The sequence below is a fragment of the Mytilus trossulus genome, chromosome 3 (genome assembly GCF_036588685.1).
Source record: "Mytilus trossulus isolate FHL-02 chromosome 3, PNRI_Mtr1.1.1.hap1, whole genome shotgun sequence".
NCBI lineage: Eukaryota > Metazoa > Mollusca > Bivalvia > Mytilida > Mytilidae > Mytilus > Mytilus trossulus.
In genome coordinates, this window is record NC_086375.1 from 65,105,722 (window position 1) to 65,124,194 (window position 18,473).

The window sequence follows — 18,473 nt, forward strand, 5'->3', positions numbered from 1 at the left end:
TAATAAGACAAAAGTGTTATGCCTTAAACTGATCCAGATTTGATTTGAAACCAAATTTAATTTTCTAGCAGAAAGTAATTTGGTTGCAAATATGCAATGTTTTTTATCCTAATCATGTGACATCTCATGTAGATTTTTGGTAAATCAATTTCATTTATTTTATTGATGCACTAATTACATGATCTTTTTATTGCAAATATGAAGAGCTACATTTTAGCATGTTTTTTTTTTATTGTACTAAATTTTCCGCTTTTTTATCTTTCTCCTTTCATCTTTGTAAAAAAAACTTGAATAATAAATTATCCTTTAATGTATATCTGGCAAAATAAAATTCTGACACAAAAGACAGACCACACAAAATACACATACCTTCTTCTCAATTAAGTCCTGCCAGTTGACTGTTTTAAAGAATGGATGTGCTATTATTTCTTTGACATCCTGCTCACTACCTCCAAGTCTAAAATTACAAATTGTCAAAATATGTGTAACATTCTTTTATTTCATACAAGTTTGTCATGATAAAAGCCAAAACAATGTACAACTATTTATTCTAAGTAGTACTTTTGAGGAATCAAGTGAAGAAGAAAACTGAATTTTCAAATACTCAAACAATGTAAGATCACGTTACTTATGGAAGTCAAATGAGTAGAACCTCATATTAAGCATGTTGATGCTTATATATTAGAATAACATTAATAAATGTTGTATCAAAAGCTCTTCTTCATAAGGCCGTTTTTATTTAATAAGTTGGTTTATTGACATCAGCCCAAAAAACTTAGGGTAGGAGGAGGGAAAAAAAAAATTTAAACTAGATCTTTCCAGTTGTTTTTTTTACTTGGTTTACGGATATCAGCCACAAAAAATAGGGTAGGAGGTACAAAAAAAATAATTTAAACTTGATTGAAAAGACTTATCTATAGTTCTGTAAAACTTGGAAAGCCTTTTGATAATACCTTTTATTCAGCATCTTTTGTAGGTTTTATGGAATTAATAAATGCGACAACAAAAACACATCACATATAGTAGAACAAGTCAATATTAAAGACAAAGGCAAATCTAAGAGCATATTGCATGTCAACACCTATAAGGACAGAGCATATCAGACAGTATTTAAAAGTATAAACAGAAATTTACTGTTAGGAGCCTGTAATTCAGTGGTTTAATATTGTTTGTTGCTGTGTTACATATTTGTTAGTTTTTTCAGTACATTTTTTTTACATTTTTTAGGCTGTTTGTTTTCTCACGTGAATTGTTTTACATTTGTCATTTTGGGGCCTTTTATAGCTGACTATGCGGTATGGGCTTTGCTCATTGAAGAAGGCTGTACAGTGATCTATAGTTATTAATTTCTGTGTCATTTGGTCTCTTATGAAAAATCATCTCATTGGCAAACACACCACATCTTTTTTATATGTATCAACCCTATAAACATACATCTGAAAGACAAAGATTTGTATTAAGTGAAATATGCAATTGATGAAAGGTACTTGGTATTAAAGATAATTAGAACGTTCATCAGTGTAGTTTCAAGCGTAACGGTTCAATTGTCATTTGTTTTGCTGTGGTCACAACTGCCGGCCCTAATCTCTTCAATCACAACATTAAAGTTTTCTAATTGTTCATTAATAACTTGACCGATGGTTTCATGACGAAGGCATTTCACAATTTTTTTTCTGATAAAATTGAATTATTTAGGACATCCACATCCAGATGCATGTACACTGGTTCATCCATAGTAAACAATCCATGCCCTGATATCGTCTGGTTCCTAAACGGAAGTCAGGGTTTCAGGATACGCAAACATGTGAACAGCTAACCAGTCACGTTTCCCTTGCACTGGTTAACAATTTTTTAATGCAGTAATAGGAACCAGAATACGAAACGTAAACACAAAAATACTGTTTAAAATTTTCTTAGTAAATCGATTAAATATGAGGTCGGCGGAAATAATTTTTCAAGGACAAATGTGTGTTTATTTTTATTTCAATTAGCGAAAATTCGGGTAGGCGGATCCGTAAACCAACTTATTTTATAAAAACGACCAAATAAACATACTATCAAAACATAATACTCTAAAAATGTATAAAATTTCACTGAAGTATACCCCATAGCATGGAATTATGCAGGTTGAAAGTATACTAGTGCAACTTGTTCTTGCATGAAAGTGTAAAAAGTAGAGTTTTCTTAAAAATAACTCTTTTTTTTATATGTGTAGTTTGACTGTTTGTCTAAATATAATGCCACTTTCTAAATCTTCTTAAAATCAGTCAACTTATTGATGGTGAATCAGGTAGATTGACATTTGTAGTATATATAACAATAATAATATGATATTCAGCCCGTAATTGGCAAACTCTGAACACATGTTGGTAGACTGCACAATAAAACACTTATCTGCAATAATTTTCCTACTTCAATGACAACCATGATTTTACAACTGTGTTAGTAGGTGGTGAATATTATTCAAGGTTTGTTTTAAAGTGTATAAAGAACATACTTATCATGCAAATCTTATAGCTTAAAGTTTTTTCTCTAAAGTAAAAGATTTCTAATACATTTGTACATCCATTAAAACCAACCTTTCATGTGGATTTTTCTTTAAAAACCCTTCCAGAAGACTCTTGGCATCTTCTGACAATGTCCTGGGAAACCGCACTGATTGTAGTAATATAAGTTCAAATAAAACATCATGATCACGATTGTAAAAAGGTAAACGTCCACACATCATTTCATACATAACTACACCTGTGCCCCACCAATCTACTGCTCGACCATAATCATTGTCTTCTAAAACCTGATAACATAAAATACATATAATACAACAATTTACACATGTATATTACTTTATATTCAGAAATTAATGTGCAGTTTTTATCAATACACTTTATTATATCTGGGTATGAATGTATGCACATGAATCTCATCATTCTAGTCAAATAATGAACAGATTAACTGTGAAGGAAGTTTTTGTACCTAGTCCTATTTCATATTTTTTGGTTTTATTTAGAATTTAATGCGAAAAAAAATGTGTTTACTTGTTTCTTTCTTCATACCCTTTAAACTACCAATGGGCTAAAGACTTTCACCAAATGATTATTTCACACTGCAGCTTGAACAAATTTGTTTGCCTTTAAGTAATGTGAAAACACAGCCTTTGAATATGAGCACAGTAAAACACAATGCATTGCTCTCTTGTGTGTAATTTGTTATTTTTTCTTGTGTGTAATTTGTTATTTTTCCACAAAACAAAGTAGCTAGTATAAACTAAGATTAATTCACCATACAAGAGTAGTAGTATTTGCTAAATAAAACAAAGATTTTTTTAACTTAAATTAAAACAAAATTAAAATCCCATTAAATTGCATTGCTTTGGCACAAATATGTTGTAAGTTTACAGTCATATTATTCAATACTTACTTCAGGTGCCAAATACTCTGGAGTGCCACAAAATGTTTTCGTACTAGCTCCATAAAACATTTCTTCTTTACAAAGTCCAAAATCAGCTATTTTGATATGTCCATCTTTATCTAACAACAAATTTTCTAACTGAAATTAAAATTTGATATCCAATTTTATTCACCAAAATAACTAAGCAAACAAGAATGTGTCCCAAGTACATGGATGCTCCACTCACACTATCATTTTCTGTTTTGGTACCATGATTGGGGTAAAAACACAAATTTGGCATTAAAAAAAATCATAATGCGCTGTACTATCATTGGTTCGGCATAAAAATCTGAATTACCTGATTTATAAAAGTACTAGCAATGACTTACATGTAGTTGTCTCAGATAATATAATTGTTAGATTGCATTGCCAAGATGAAGATCAGCAATAAAAGCCTTGTTCCTTTGATAATTATGTCACTTCTTAAGAGTTTCATGATGTGATTTTACTTGTGCAATCTACATTTTCAATATGTAATGAAGCTTCTTTCCTAAACTTCCTGTTATCTTAACTAGGTAAATTATGACCTCCAATCAATTTGTTAGGGTCATAAGTTCCTTTCAATTAAAACTTATTTGTGGAAAATATTAAAAAAAGGTTTTTTGATTATAATCTGCAATCACGTTCCAGATTATAATATATCTTTTATACATCTATATGTCAATTAGCAATTAAAATAAAGTTTAAGAAACCAGTTTTGTGCATTCTTAAAAGTCGAAAATGAATACCACAACCAGATGACAGGGCGCAGCTTTATACTACCAAAGAGGTCCAACCCTGAACAGTTGGGGCAAGTTCTGGACACAACATTAAGCTTGAAACAGCTCTGAATTTGGATTGTGATTAAATAATTGACACAACATAGGTTTCTGACACAGAATGAATGTGGTCTAAGAACTTACAAACTTAAAAATTTTTAATTGGACATTTACCTATTATGGTCCAAAATCAAAAATCTAAATACATGGTTAGATTCAGCATATCATAGAACCCCAATAATTCATTTTTTTTTAAAATCAAATAATGTTCCATTTTAGACCCTTTAGACATGTTAGACCTCAATGTGGACCAATTGATAATTGGGCCCAAATATTAAAAATCTAAATACATGGTTAGATTCAGCATATTGAAGAACCCCAAGAATTCAATTTGTGTTAAAATCAAACAAAGTTTAATTTTGGACCCTTTGGACCTTAATGTAGACCAATTTGTAAACACCACCAAAAATTAAAAATCTAAATACACGGTTAAAAATATCAAAGAACCCCAAAAATTCAATTTTTTATTAAATCAAACAATGTTTAATTTGGACCCTTTTGGCCCCTTATTCCTAAACTGTTGAAACCAAAACTCCCAAAATCAATCCAACCTTCCTTTTGTGTTCATAAACCTTATGTTAAAATTTCATAGATTTCTGTTTACTTAAACTAAAGTTATTGTGCGAAAACCAAGAAAAATGCTTTTTGGGTCCTTTTTGGCCCCTAATTCCTAAACTGTTGGGAACAAAGTTATGGTGCGAAAACCAAATGTCTTTAGACGACGACAACGCTAGCGTCATACCAATATATGACAAAAATTAACAAATTTTTGCGGTCGTATAAAACCCAACCAGTGTCAGAAATCTTTTTTTATAGGGTAATAAATCAAAATAATATGGGGACGAAGTCCCCAATAACAGTAGAAAATTCAATAAAAAAAAAAATCAGGAAAATTTCCCGACTTTTTCATTGTACTAATGAACTCAAAATCGTTCAATTTTTTTGATGTCATGTTTTGACATCCCGGTCCTGTGCAGAAATCTACAATGTACTTCCTTTTTCTGGTTTCGTTGGATGAAACTTTGAGAAAATATATATTTATCAGTCTAGTATAAAATAGGAAGGACTGCAATACCAAGTTCATTTTTTAATAATTCCTTGATATGAAAAAACATTACCTGATGAAAGCGTTTTTTTCTTTACATTGCATATGACGTCATAACTTAGATAACGTCACAACTAAAATCCCTAACAACAGAACCAAAAGCGGAAACGTTACGGTATTTCTGTTTCTTTTTTTTTTATACAAATATTTAAGTTAAAAAAAATCATACAGACTTCATCCCCATTAACAGGTTATGTCTGCCTCATATTAATTTACAGAATGTAATTTATGATTAACACCTTTCTTAAACCACAAAGTACATGGTATTTTTGTTCCATGATAATAATTGTTTGACAGGTGTTTCAAACACTGGTGAAAATTGTCTTCCTGTTTTTAACTGATAATTGTTAGCCAAGCATTTAAAATACAAGTAAACAGCCTTGAAAATGTGACATGTTTGATAATTTTTCAGGCAAAAGAGAGTTCAGAAATAAGGATCTGGGAAAATTGTTTTATATTATTTCTTTTATGTCCAAGCTTACATTCTTGTAGCCAAAAATTATCATTTCCAAACCTCATTTCTCTAAAGCAGAGCATATCAATCCATATTTAGGTATCAAGGATTCTCTACACATAACTTGAATAACATGAATTGTACAATTGTACTTTTACATGAAGTGATTTTTTTAAATTTCATTCAATTTTTATGTAGGAAAATTGGAGGTGACGAACTTCCCTTCATGTTGAAAAGACATGTCTATGTTTTTCTAGAGGAAACCAGATAAATAAATCTGATAAAAAATCAGAGGCGAACATTGAAATGTGGTATTAATTAGTTCTGTTAATTCAAGTAAACCATAAGATTTTTTTTAAATGAAACAATTATGTATTAAACAGAATAACAAATTGATGGAAAGGACAAAAATCTTATGTACATAAAATACCAGCAAAACACTATTTATACTAAAAGTTTCATTAATCTTGCACCATTCAAAATACATTTCACTGGTTGGATTAATTAAGAGATATGAATCAATGTGTAAATAAATATAGAGCTTGTATTTATTACTGTTACTCTACAAAATTCAGGAAGAAAACACACTTGGGTTAAATTTTTAATAATCTTGTCTTTTTTGGCAAGCTATTAAAGTGACAGCAAAATTTTACTTTTCCAAAAGTTGAAAACCAATTTTCAAAATTTATACTTGCTTAAAAGTTTCTACCTTTGGTCTAATAACATATTTAAATAAATTGCTTAAGAATATGTATATATATATATATATCTATAATCTTTTAACCAAAATCCCTCTTCTGAAAAAAATATGTGATAGCTCATTTATAAATATAGGGGTACAAATCAGGTATATTGTTTTTTCTTTTTTTATTTCACATTTATTTCAGTGTTGAATATCAATTATCTTACATATGGTTATCTCAGATCTCCTATTAGTTTTTTTCTCCCAAAATACCTAGTTCTCATTTTGGCTCAAAATCAACAGTACCATCAGGTAGTTAAGTTTTATTCAATGATGGGCTGGTTTGATTGCTTGTTTCCAATACTGACCAATTCATTCTTAGGTTCAGGGGTCCATGACGTTATGAGTAATACTTCGAAAGCACTTCTAAATTTAAGGGGTTTTTTTATTTTTATAAAAATTGGTGATTGTTCCTCAAACTTTAATATCTAGAATGTACACCTAAACTTAAATTATCAGTGCCTCCCCTGTTACTGATAGCTAAAGCAAATCAGTGCCTCCCCTGTTACTGATAGCTAAAGCAAATCTCATTTAAATTAACACTCATAAATCCTTTAATCTAAACCTTATAGTAACTGCTAATAGATTCAAATGCCACACAAAAAACAAAAACATCTTGTGAGGAGACTTATTAGCATACTTCACACCTCTGAACAAACAAACTCACCTTCAGATCTCTATAAACAATATTATTTTCATGTAAATATCCTAATGCTGAAATTATTTCTGCACCATAAAATTTTGTTCTTTCTTCTGAAAACACACGTTCTCGTGATAAATGAAAGAAAAGTTCACCACCATTTACATACTCCATAACAAAACATAACCTATCTGTCGTCTGGAATGAGTACTTCAATTGCTGCAAAAGAAATTGAGAGATATACATTTTACATAAATTAAAAAAAACAGATATTTAAAAAGACTGCATTTACAAGTTTTTTTTAGCAATGGCAAAGATTTATAAAGAACAAAGGATGTATGTAGAAACATCATACTTTACTCATACCTAAACATGATTTATTGTGAGATAGTGGTTGGTGATAGATTAAATCATATTCAATCAACTGTATAACAGAAGTGACATTGCAAGTGCTTATACTGTTATTTTACGCCTTTATTAGGATAGTTCCTGTATATATTTTCTAACATTCCTCTTTCCTTATTTCAACATATAATCAATTAAAGAAATCTTCAGAGTAGATATCTTTTAAGAAATCCGGACAAAAAATAAAGGAACAGATAAAAATACAAATTCAATTCAAATCCTGTACAACTGTTGCTGAAAGGTAAACAATCTGAAAAAAAAATTACAGCGTATAATAATCCAAGAAGTGAGCATTACTAAATATCTATTTATTGTAAACAACTTACTGTTAAGAATGGATGTTTTGTTGTCTGTAATACTCTGTTTTCAGTCAAAGTATGTGCAACTTCATCCTATTAAAATAAAATTCATAATGTATAAATACAAAAAGCAGAACACACATAAATAATGGGAAAAAAGGTAATGTAGGTACTCTTTTTGTAAATGGATATATACTGCTGCTGTGGCAAACTAAAGATAGTGAAGGGAAACCAATTTTGTGACATGTATGTCATGTATGTCCAGACAAACAAGGGTAAAACTTAATGCCTCCCTACACTACTGCATAACCAGATGCTCCGCAGGGCGTAGCTTTATACGACCGCAGAGGTTGAACCCTGAACGGTTGGGGCAAGTATGGACACAACATTCAAGCTGGATTCCACTCTAAATTTGGATTGTGATTAAATAGTTGACACAGCATAGGTTTCTGACACAGAATGAATGTATTCAAATGAACTTAAAATTTTTGTTTTCTCTTAGAGCAATTCACTATGCTGTTGAATATTAATCCTCTCAAAAAAATGTTTGAAGAAATTTTCTTTTTATTTATGAAATTTCAAATGAGAAAAATTGAACCCAATTTTTTATTCACATCCCCCTTTCCCTTATTCCAAAACTAATTTCAATTAAAATATTCTAATGGAGTTTGCAACAATTACTACTCATTTAAATACATCATAAAATATTAAGATGTAAAAAAACTGCTTGTTATCACTGAATGGTAAAGATTATTTAAATTTATCAGTTGGTAGTAAAAAGTGAATATACATTGTATATTGTATATAACAAAGATTTAAGTTGATTCTGGACAAAGAAAGATAACTCCAATTAAAAAAAATTCTTGTAGATATTTCTTGCTTACTATACTGGACAAAGAAAGATAACTCTTAATTAAAAAAAAATTTGCTATTTCACAATATTGTGAAATTAGATATTTCTTGCCATTGCACAATACTGTGCAATTGAAAAGACTTGCTATTGCACAATACTTAATATAATAATTTTAGATCCTGATTTGGACCTTGAAAACTGGGCCCATAATCAAAAATCTAAGTACATGTTTAGATTCAGCATATCAAAGAGGCCCAAGAATTTAATTTTTGTTAAAATCAAACTTAGTTTAATTTTGGACCCTTTGCACTTTAATTTAGACCAATTTTAAAACTGGGCCAAAAATTAAGAATCTACATACACAGTTAGATTTGGCATATCAAAGAACCCCAATTATTCAATTTTTGATGAAATCAAACAATGTTTAATTTTGGACCTCGATTTGGGCCAACTTGAAAACTGGGCCAATAATCAAAAATCAAAGTACATTTTTAGATTCAGCATATCAAAGAACCCCAAGGTTTCAATTTTTGTTAAAATCAAACTAAGTTTAATTTTGGACCCATTGGACCTTAATGTAGACCAATTTGAAAACGGGACCAAAAATTAAGAATCTACATACACAGTTAGATTCGGCATATTAAAGAACCCCAATTATTCAATTTTGATGAAATCAAACAAAGTTTAATTTTGGACCCTTTGGGCCCCTAATTCCTAAACTGTTGAAACCAAAACTCCCAAAATCAATCCCAACCTTTCTTTTGTGGTCATAAACCTTGTGTCAAAATTTCATAGATTTCTATTAACTTAAACTAAAGTTATAGTGCGAAAACCAAGAAAATGCTTATTTGGGCCCTTTTTGGCCCCTAATTCCTAAAATGTTGGGACCAAAACTCCCAAAATCAATACCAGCCTTCCTTTTATGGTCATAAACCTTGTGTTAAAATTTCATAGATTTCTTTTCACTTTTACTAAAGTTAGAGTGCGAAAACTAAAAGTATTCAGACGGCGACGACGCCGACGCCGACGCCAACGTGATAGCAATATACGACGAAATTTTTTTCAAAATTTGCGATCGTATAAAAAGTAGAGGAAACTATCAATGATAAACTGTGCAAGTAAAATACTAGAATGGAAATCATCATGCATATTAATCTCTCAAATTTATATATAAATCATTGTGTACATGAATCCATCAAATTATCGATTGTCAATTATTTAAAGATTGTTTTCCTTATTATTTTCATGACTTTAAAGATTATCATGCCTAAAACTACAAGAAGATTAGAATGAGAGAAAAAAAGATTTTTTACAATAATTGCACTTACCTTTTGAATGATTACTTGCTTCTTTAATATTTTGATTGCTAATAGATGACCTGTCACCTTCTCTTTACAAAGGATGACTTTTCCAAATGTTCCTTTTCCTAGTACTTTCAAAAACTCAAAGTCATCTAATGACTGAAATAAAAAATACGAGGGGAAACTCATTAAAACATATATCCCATTGTATGGAAGGAATCAAGACAGAAGAAGATCTATAAGTTTTTATTGCTTTGTGTTTTAGTTTTTAATCAAAAAAAAGGAATACTTGGGACACAGATGCCCTGCTTGAAAATATACGGTAATTCTGCATTTTTTCAATTTACAAAGGGCATTTCTCAAGAACAGCGAAAGTGGTGCCCCCAAAAATTTCAAACTTGATATGAGTATGGTGGTAAGAAGTATTGAGTATAACATTTGATTATCTAAAGTTAGAACAGAAACTAATTTTTGAATGAACTGACGGAGGATCAGACGCTCGTATTTTGACACCAACTGCAGTTACTTTAGCTGCACTTAAGACAAAAAAATATAATCTAGAAATATAGGATTATTACAAAAAAAAATAGAAAATAGTATTACCACTTTTTTCTTTGATTTGTCAAAAAGTGATGGTCCCTCTGCTCCTTCATCCGAGTTTTTCAACTCATCTGAGATAGAATTGATAGCTGCTATCCACTCTTCTCTCTCCTCCTGAGATTCTACACAGAACATCCTCTCTACCACTGTTGTCCATTGTAATCCTCGGATTATAAACGTATTGGCCTTTGGACGTTCTTGTCTCATTAACTGACAATCTGTACAAATTATATTGAATCTAATGTTAGATGTTTCTAATATATATACATATATATATATAACTAGTCTAAACATCAACCCAACAATGTTAGATCTGTAAATTTGCTTTTGCAATTTTTTTGTTCTTCCCTCGCCAGGATTCGAACCCATGCTATATATATGTATGTTATTACAAGAACTTAATTATGATCTGAGGTAAGGCAACAACTTTTTTGAGATCAGTGGTCGTGAGTGCATTCCATATTAGTGTCTGTTTAATTTTGTGATGAAAAATACCCAAGAAGCTTATAATTGCATAGCAATATAATATTTCCCAAAGAAAATAACCAAAAGTTAGCGAGCAATAAATTCCAATATTGCACTAGTGCAATAAATCTTCAAAATTCATGACGTCATCGACAACAAAATTTTAGTTTAAACCAATTTTTACTTTCACATATTATATTGCAATACATTAAAAGGGTTAAAGGGTTATTGCATGAGTATAAGGTTATATTATCCCTCGTAGAACATATATTGCACTCGCAAGCTCGGGCAATATAAAATTCTACTTGGGACAATATTCATACAATAACCATATATTATTAACGTAAATAACTTTACAATTTCCATTTGGTATCTTTAAAAGTTTATTGTCATTTTAGGAATATCTTGATGACAGATCTTTGATTAATAGTCTCTGTTTAATTTGTTCAAAAGTTCACCTAACATTGACCTCTTGATAATTTAAGTTTTTTATGGTGTAAAACTGTTGACTCATTATATATATACAATTTACTTTTGTTTATGCAGATTGTGGGTTGTTTCATCCTGTGTTTTTTCAAAATATGCATTTTCTGTAATACTAAGTTTCATATACATTATAAAATTTACTGATCTTTTGTTCTTTTTCAAGAAGTTGCACAGTACACATTGTTATGCATAGCATACACCTACTTGTATTTCAAAGTACTGGAAAACAGGAAGTTATTCTTCAACACATTTGAAAAGTGCTTTCATGTTACAACTTATAAATGTTAACAGGTTAAGATGCTGACCAAATAGGAAGTCATTTTTTAAGAAATCACTATTAAAATATATTTTGTAGACTGAGAAATTGGGGTTTAAACTCTAATTGGCTGTAAAATTATAAAGAACATATCATAGGTAACATGTGTACTAAGTTGATTGGACTTCAAGTTCACCAAAAACTACCTTGACAAAAAACTTGAAGTGGGAAAAAAACGACGAAAGGACACACATTCAGATTGAAAACATAATTCGCCTAAACAGGGCATGACCAGATGCTCTGCAGGGTGCAACTTTATATGACCGCAGAGTTTGAACACTGAACAGTTGGGGCAAGTATGGACACAACATTCAAGCTTGATTCAGCTCTGAATTTGGATTGTAATTAAATAGTTGACACAACACATGTTTCTGACACAGAATGAATGTGGTCTAAGAACTTACACTTAAAAACTTTTTTTTTTTAAATTGGACATTTACCTATTATGGTCCAATATCCAAAATCTAAGTAATGTTCACATGGTTTCAAACCAGCTGCAGCATTTTAGCACATAAATGTTATCTGTTTGTTTAAAAACATAACTTCTACTATTTACCTCTAACAGTAAAATCATTAAGTGGGTCATTAAATCCTTGTTCAGGCTTTGCCCTGAAGCCTAGAAAGGAACCATCTTTTCTTAAAATAAAATATCTTTTTCTCCAATTTTTTATATGTTCTCCTAAAAAAAGAAAAAAACGAACACTTCAGTCATTGCATGTAAACATGTTTAACAGTAAAAAATATAATTCAAGAATTAAATCAATGATTTCCAAGATTTTTTTCTATCACTAAAATAGAAATATAAAATTAGTATGTAAAAATCTAACAAAACTAGTTCAACTCTTTCACTAGGATATATAACTGTTGGTACTTTTGAAAGATATTGTGGATGTGGTTCTTTTCTGTAAGTACATGTATATATTTGGGAATTTGACGTTGATTTCACATACAGATTTATATCACTTAAAATTGTTTAGTAAATTCCTATTCAAATGCTTGTCTTAATGTTTGGGACCATTATATTTTGATGAGCTTTAAAGTTGTGATTTTGTGTGATTCTCTAAGGTACAAACAAAAGTACATACAATGACATACATGTACATGTACAATGCTGGATAAACTAATGATAAAATTATCCATTGAATAAAGTTGAGGAAATTGTCAAATGAAATAGGCATTACAAACCAATTTATTACTTAATCTAGTTTATTTGTGTTTACATGAAATTAAAATTATTTTCTATATATATATCAGTACAGAAGTCAATAATAGGGAAATAGTAAACGGAAATCTAATCACAACTTCTATTGTTAATTTCAGAAATATAAGATCCCACTCATTTCAAAAGGAAGCAAATCTAAGTGACAAAATCACACGTTTTGAATTTTTGGTTCATATCAATAAATTGAGAATAATTGTTTATCAAACAGTGTCAGAGTTAACAAGTTTACAATACAGATTTTTCTTAAGGTATTAGAGCCTTCTTCAATTCTTCAATAAATACAAATGTAATACAATGTATTGGCTGATGTGAATTTATTTGCTTATACATGTCCTTTTTCATACCACTGCTGTAATACTAATAATATGATTCTGTTAATTCTTTTCTCGTTATATATGAATATTATTGTGAAACACAACGATTATTGATAATTTGGTGTTGATCCTTTTGAAAACCTGATGTATATTTTTTCTACTATAATAAAAAATAAATTTCAGAGTGATTGTCTAAACTGCCGTACATGTATATTCACTTATAAACATATTAGTCATCAATATATCGTACTTGGGTGTGATGTACATTTGTTTTATAAATGTACTTTAGTATTAAGATTTTTCTTTTATCATGGAGAACATCACAACTTGCTGAACAAATGGACAAATCCAGCATTAAAGCTCCATTTACAGCTACAAGTGGCCATAGTACCATCTGAGGTTGATGTGCTACAAACTGTCAACAGTCTTAGCTATCCATATACACTATGTCACCCATTGACAATAATGGACATGATTGTTTGGTCATAGGTGTTTTATTACACTTTATATAAATCTGTGTAATCTAAAAGCATCCATCATATCCATGACAATGATGACTGATAATTATTACACAAATAGCTGTAGAAATTATTGACCATTGGTCAGAAACTTACATTGCTACCTGTAAACTAAGTGCTATTTGACAAGAACATATATACATGTAGTCAAAAATAGAGACATGTAATCAATTTCCAACTGGTAAAATTTCACAGGAAATCTGTATAAACAAGCTTACCTCTTTTCATTAAATATCCTTCCTTCACCACAGGAATGCTACTTCCAGACGGGTTCATCGTCCTGTCTGCCCGTCAGTCTGAAAAACATCACAACCTTGTACTTTTATATCAATCAATAATCAATCAGGACCACTAATGTAGAACCTAAATATATTATCCTTGAAATTATCCTTCTGAGAAATTGGTCATGTAAATCAACAACTTCTTGTTAAACAATTGCCCTTCCGACCTTCAATTTACACACTGATAAACAACATCAAGTATTTTTCTTAATATGTATCCTAAAAGGGAAGTCAATTTCACTTCAGGCAGTGTTCATTAATTTGTTTATAGTATGGAAACCACAACTGCACCATAAAAATTTCCTTATGAAAGAAACATGGAAGAAAATAATGCCAAATTTAATGCATATTTAGATAGTAATCTTATGCCTCTTATTATTATTATTTTTTTTTTAATTTGAATGAACATCATGGCATGCAATTAAAACCAAATATTTTTATGTATATGTATATATGATAGAATATTATTCCATTTGTACATTGTATATATTTAATTTCAAGGAAAATACAACTATTTTGTCATAATGGTTTTCTACATACATTTTTGTAATACTTATATATATACTAACAAATAAACATATCATTCTAATTTGTTTAAACATCAATATACATGTCGTGAACATTTCCTTTACAATGCACTAAAAACATGAATTACTTAGATGTAAAAATTCAATTTACTTTTACAGGTGTTCTACATACATTTTCATGTGAAACAATTGATCAGAAATTTTCTTTAACAAATAAATGTAAAAAAGTTCGTATTTATTGAACCTTGTGTATGAAGTAACCGACTACATTTTGAACGTGTATTGGTACTATGTCTTTAAAGTGGAACAAAAAAATGGACATATCAACTTTAAAATAAAATGCTTTACTGAGCACATCCTTATACAACTCCAAAGGTCAAACCTTGAACAATTGCCCTGTTGGAGTAAGTTTGGACACAATACACAAGCTTGATACTGTCTAAAGTAAATTTGAATGTTGACTCAAATTTAAGACATAATATAGATTTGAGTGTGTGGTCAGATAGAAATGTCACCTACTCAGTGTGTAAACTAGGATGACCAGTCACTTCCAAATGAATATCTGTAGGCAATTAACAATAGAACAATTACTCCCTGACTTATATACATGTGGGAGTCACTGAATTTCAATACTGTAAAACATGCATTTGACATGCAATTTAAATGGGGACTAATTTCATCAGAAACAGAGAACACTGTCAAAATCAGAAAGAAACACGCAATAATTTTACAGAAAATTGTGACTACATGAACATAAAGTTGGCATTTACTACAAAAACTACTAGAATGGTGAGCCCTGTGCTCCGGATTGAACTTTAAATAAATCAATATTTCTTTCTCCTTTTTTTTACAATCATTTACTACTTGTCAATAATTGATCAATCGGTCCTTTTCCACTTTCAATCTTGTTCATAGATAAAATACATTGAAGGGCATAAAATACAGTTTTGATCCCATATTGAAATTTTGCTGACAATTTGCATATACATGTAGGCTATTTTTTGCCTTATTAAATCAAATATGTAATAAAAAATATACCTTCATGTGCTACTTTTTGAGTAAAATGAGGTCCAAATTTTATATCTTTACTCAAAATTCGGATTTGTAGATGTATTTTTCCTATCACCAGAAATACATAGCTTTTTTGTTTTAAAAGATAAAGTTACATTATTCGTAAATTCTATTTCATATAAATGTCCTTTAAATTTGTGCAATTTGTTTTTCAAATATGGACCATAATTTGCTATTGGGCTCCGTTTCCTATAACTATAGAAAAGTGATAAAATGTGAATTACTGTAAGAAAAGTTGTAACTACATCTAAAGATGCCATTATTTTTATCAACATACAAGTGTATGCTACTCTTCCCTAGAAAAAAAATTGAAATATACGAATTTCAAAGATTCTACAACCGTATTTTTGTGTCGTTTCTCACGTTACTTTTTGCTTCCGAAGAGCATAACGCTGACTGATTTATAGACAATTTTCACCGGCAAATTCGTAACTTTTGCTTTCAAATAACAAAGAACATCGACCAATAAGAATAGTGAGAAGAAAATGCCGAGAACTATAAGTATTTATGTAGCAGATGTAAGAACAGTGGCGTGATTTTTGTGTCCGATTTCGTAACGCAATTTTTAGATGATGTAATCTGCTTTGTTGTAATAGAATTCTTAAAAACAATATGCAAATATGAACTCTCGCGAGATGTTCAAACAGGTAAATCCGAGATGATTTACATTCTTGTTTTGATCTTCGTAATAATTAAGTAAGAAAATGACGTTATCGTTATGCGTTACATTTCACACGAAACAGAAGTCCAGTTATTTATTAAAATTGTTTTTGTCCTTAAGTTCTATTCATTTCCGGTCATACATGAAACATGTGACTAACATGTGATCACGCCATTACGGCCGGATGTACGAAATACTAGGTCTAAACATTGTTTTTGTTTCCAACGGGATGTTAGCAAACATAACCTGTAGACTTGTTTCCTCTTGTTTAAAAGAGGAAAATACAATTGTCAAAGAGATTGCGCCTGTGGTCTGTTATTTTTCCTATGTGCATAATGTTACATACGATCCTGTGTGAAAATAAATGCCCAATGACTTGACAAAATCGATTTCATATTTGACAGATGTTAGAACACACTTCGTTTCCCGATAATGACGTGAAGAGTCCTTGGAAAAATCAATCGAAATTACGTCTCTTATCATTGTACCAATGCTCGTTGAATTGATTTAACTTCAGCAGTAAATATTACTGGATATTTTAGGTGAATAAATATAATTCAATAAAAAATACATGTTAATATACTGTTACACTTGGAATGTACAAAGTTGCCATCTTTGTCACAGTTTTTAATTAATATTTTTTATTCATGTTCTGCAAACACTTATCAGAAACGCAATAAACTTGTCAAAGGAGAAGTAAACTTTTACCATGCATGACTTGAAAGGAAGTACATTATTGATTTTAGCCCACTAAAGTAGGTTAAAATGTGGAAACCATGTAGATGGTGTACAGGTCACAAGTATCACATTGTGCCTATTTTAAAGATTTTAATTCCAAGTTAAAAGTTTTTTTCTTTCCTGGATTTAAAGAATGTTACATTGCCAATGATTTGGAATAAATTGTATATAACTGGAATATCAAAACCAAATATAAATACATTTTTTTGGTTTAAACATCAAGATACAACGATTATGGTATCCTGTATCAATGAAGAAAGTATGGAAAATTCTGAATAAATTGTACTAATTGTTTTCAAAACAAGCACATATTTAGGAGTTTTATAATACTGTTACATTTAAGATGGATTTTAAGAAAAAGTATACTGTTCAGATTATTTTAAGCAGATTTTGCAATAAAATAAAACTAAAAAAATGCTTTCGGTTTCTTATGGTTTCCTGTCAGGTTTAAAAAAAACTTTAATATAACATTGAAAATAGATTTTGAATATTAACATGAAGCAAGTAACACTAGTAACGGTGTTTATTTATAAATGCCTTTTGAATTATATTGTGCAAAATAAAGAAAATAAAGATTGGTTTCCAGTTTGGTTTCATGTCACGTAAACGGTGAATCAAAATGTATTATTTTTTTCTCGAAAAACTCAATTGTTCCATTCATACTATTCTAACACCAACGAAACCCACAAAATAAAAGTTAAAATTTTAGAACTTATAAAAAAGGATACAAAAAGAAACCAAAGGCCGAATACCAAATTATGGTCCATATTCAAAAATTACACTATTGACGTTTTCATGAAAATTGGCATACATAGTCTTCTTACATAATCAAACCAAATGGCATATTAAAACAAAGGGGTTTTCAAGTTAGATAAGTTTGAATGATAAAAATCAGATGAAAAACTTAATCTTTTCCCGATAAGTCATTGATTGACGTTGCGAAAATAACAATTTACGTTAGCAAAGTCATTACCTCCCCTGCAACTGTATTGTATGCCTTTAAAGCATTTAAGCTTTCATTTATAAATTTTGTATACCCATGCACTCAGTGTACTACAAATTTATTCCTTCAATTTTTTAAAATCTAATCAAATAATTTTAAAAAAACTTTGAGAAGTTACCCCTTTGTTTGCTAATATTATTGTCTGGATATAGACATGATAGAAGATTTTTTTTTCTCCATTGTAAATTCATCTTATCCTCATATTAT

The 18,473-nt window shown here is 29.9% G+C and overlaps 1 protein-coding gene across 2 annotated transcripts in view; it reads right to left on the bottom strand.

The window, feature by feature from the left end:
- The window catches only part of LOC134712130 (RAC serine/threonine-protein kinase-like), a 49,357-nt gene that overhangs the window by 25,673 nt on the left and 5,211 nt on the right, over positions 1-18,473 (bottom strand). For both annotated transcript variants that reach the window (XM_063573307.1, XM_063573306.1), the window contains exons 2-10: positions 14,204-14,281; positions 12,488-12,610; positions 10,668-10,882; positions 10,092-10,223; positions 7,938-8,003; positions 7,234-7,425; positions 3,418-3,546; positions 2,580-2,794; positions 370-457 (exon numbers count right to left, since the gene is read on the bottom strand). In XM_063573307.1, coding sequence (XP_063429377.1) covers positions 370-457; positions 2,580-2,794; positions 3,418-3,546; positions 7,234-7,425; positions 7,938-8,003; positions 10,092-10,223; positions 10,668-10,882; positions 12,488-12,610; positions 14,204-14,261 — 1,218 coding nt within the window. In that variant the 5' untranslated portion in view covers positions 14,262-14,281. The remainder of the gene's footprint in view (positions 1-369; positions 458-2,579; positions 2,795-3,417; positions 3,547-7,233; positions 7,426-7,937; positions 8,004-10,091; positions 10,224-10,667; positions 10,883-12,487; positions 12,611-14,203; positions 14,282-18,473) is intronic.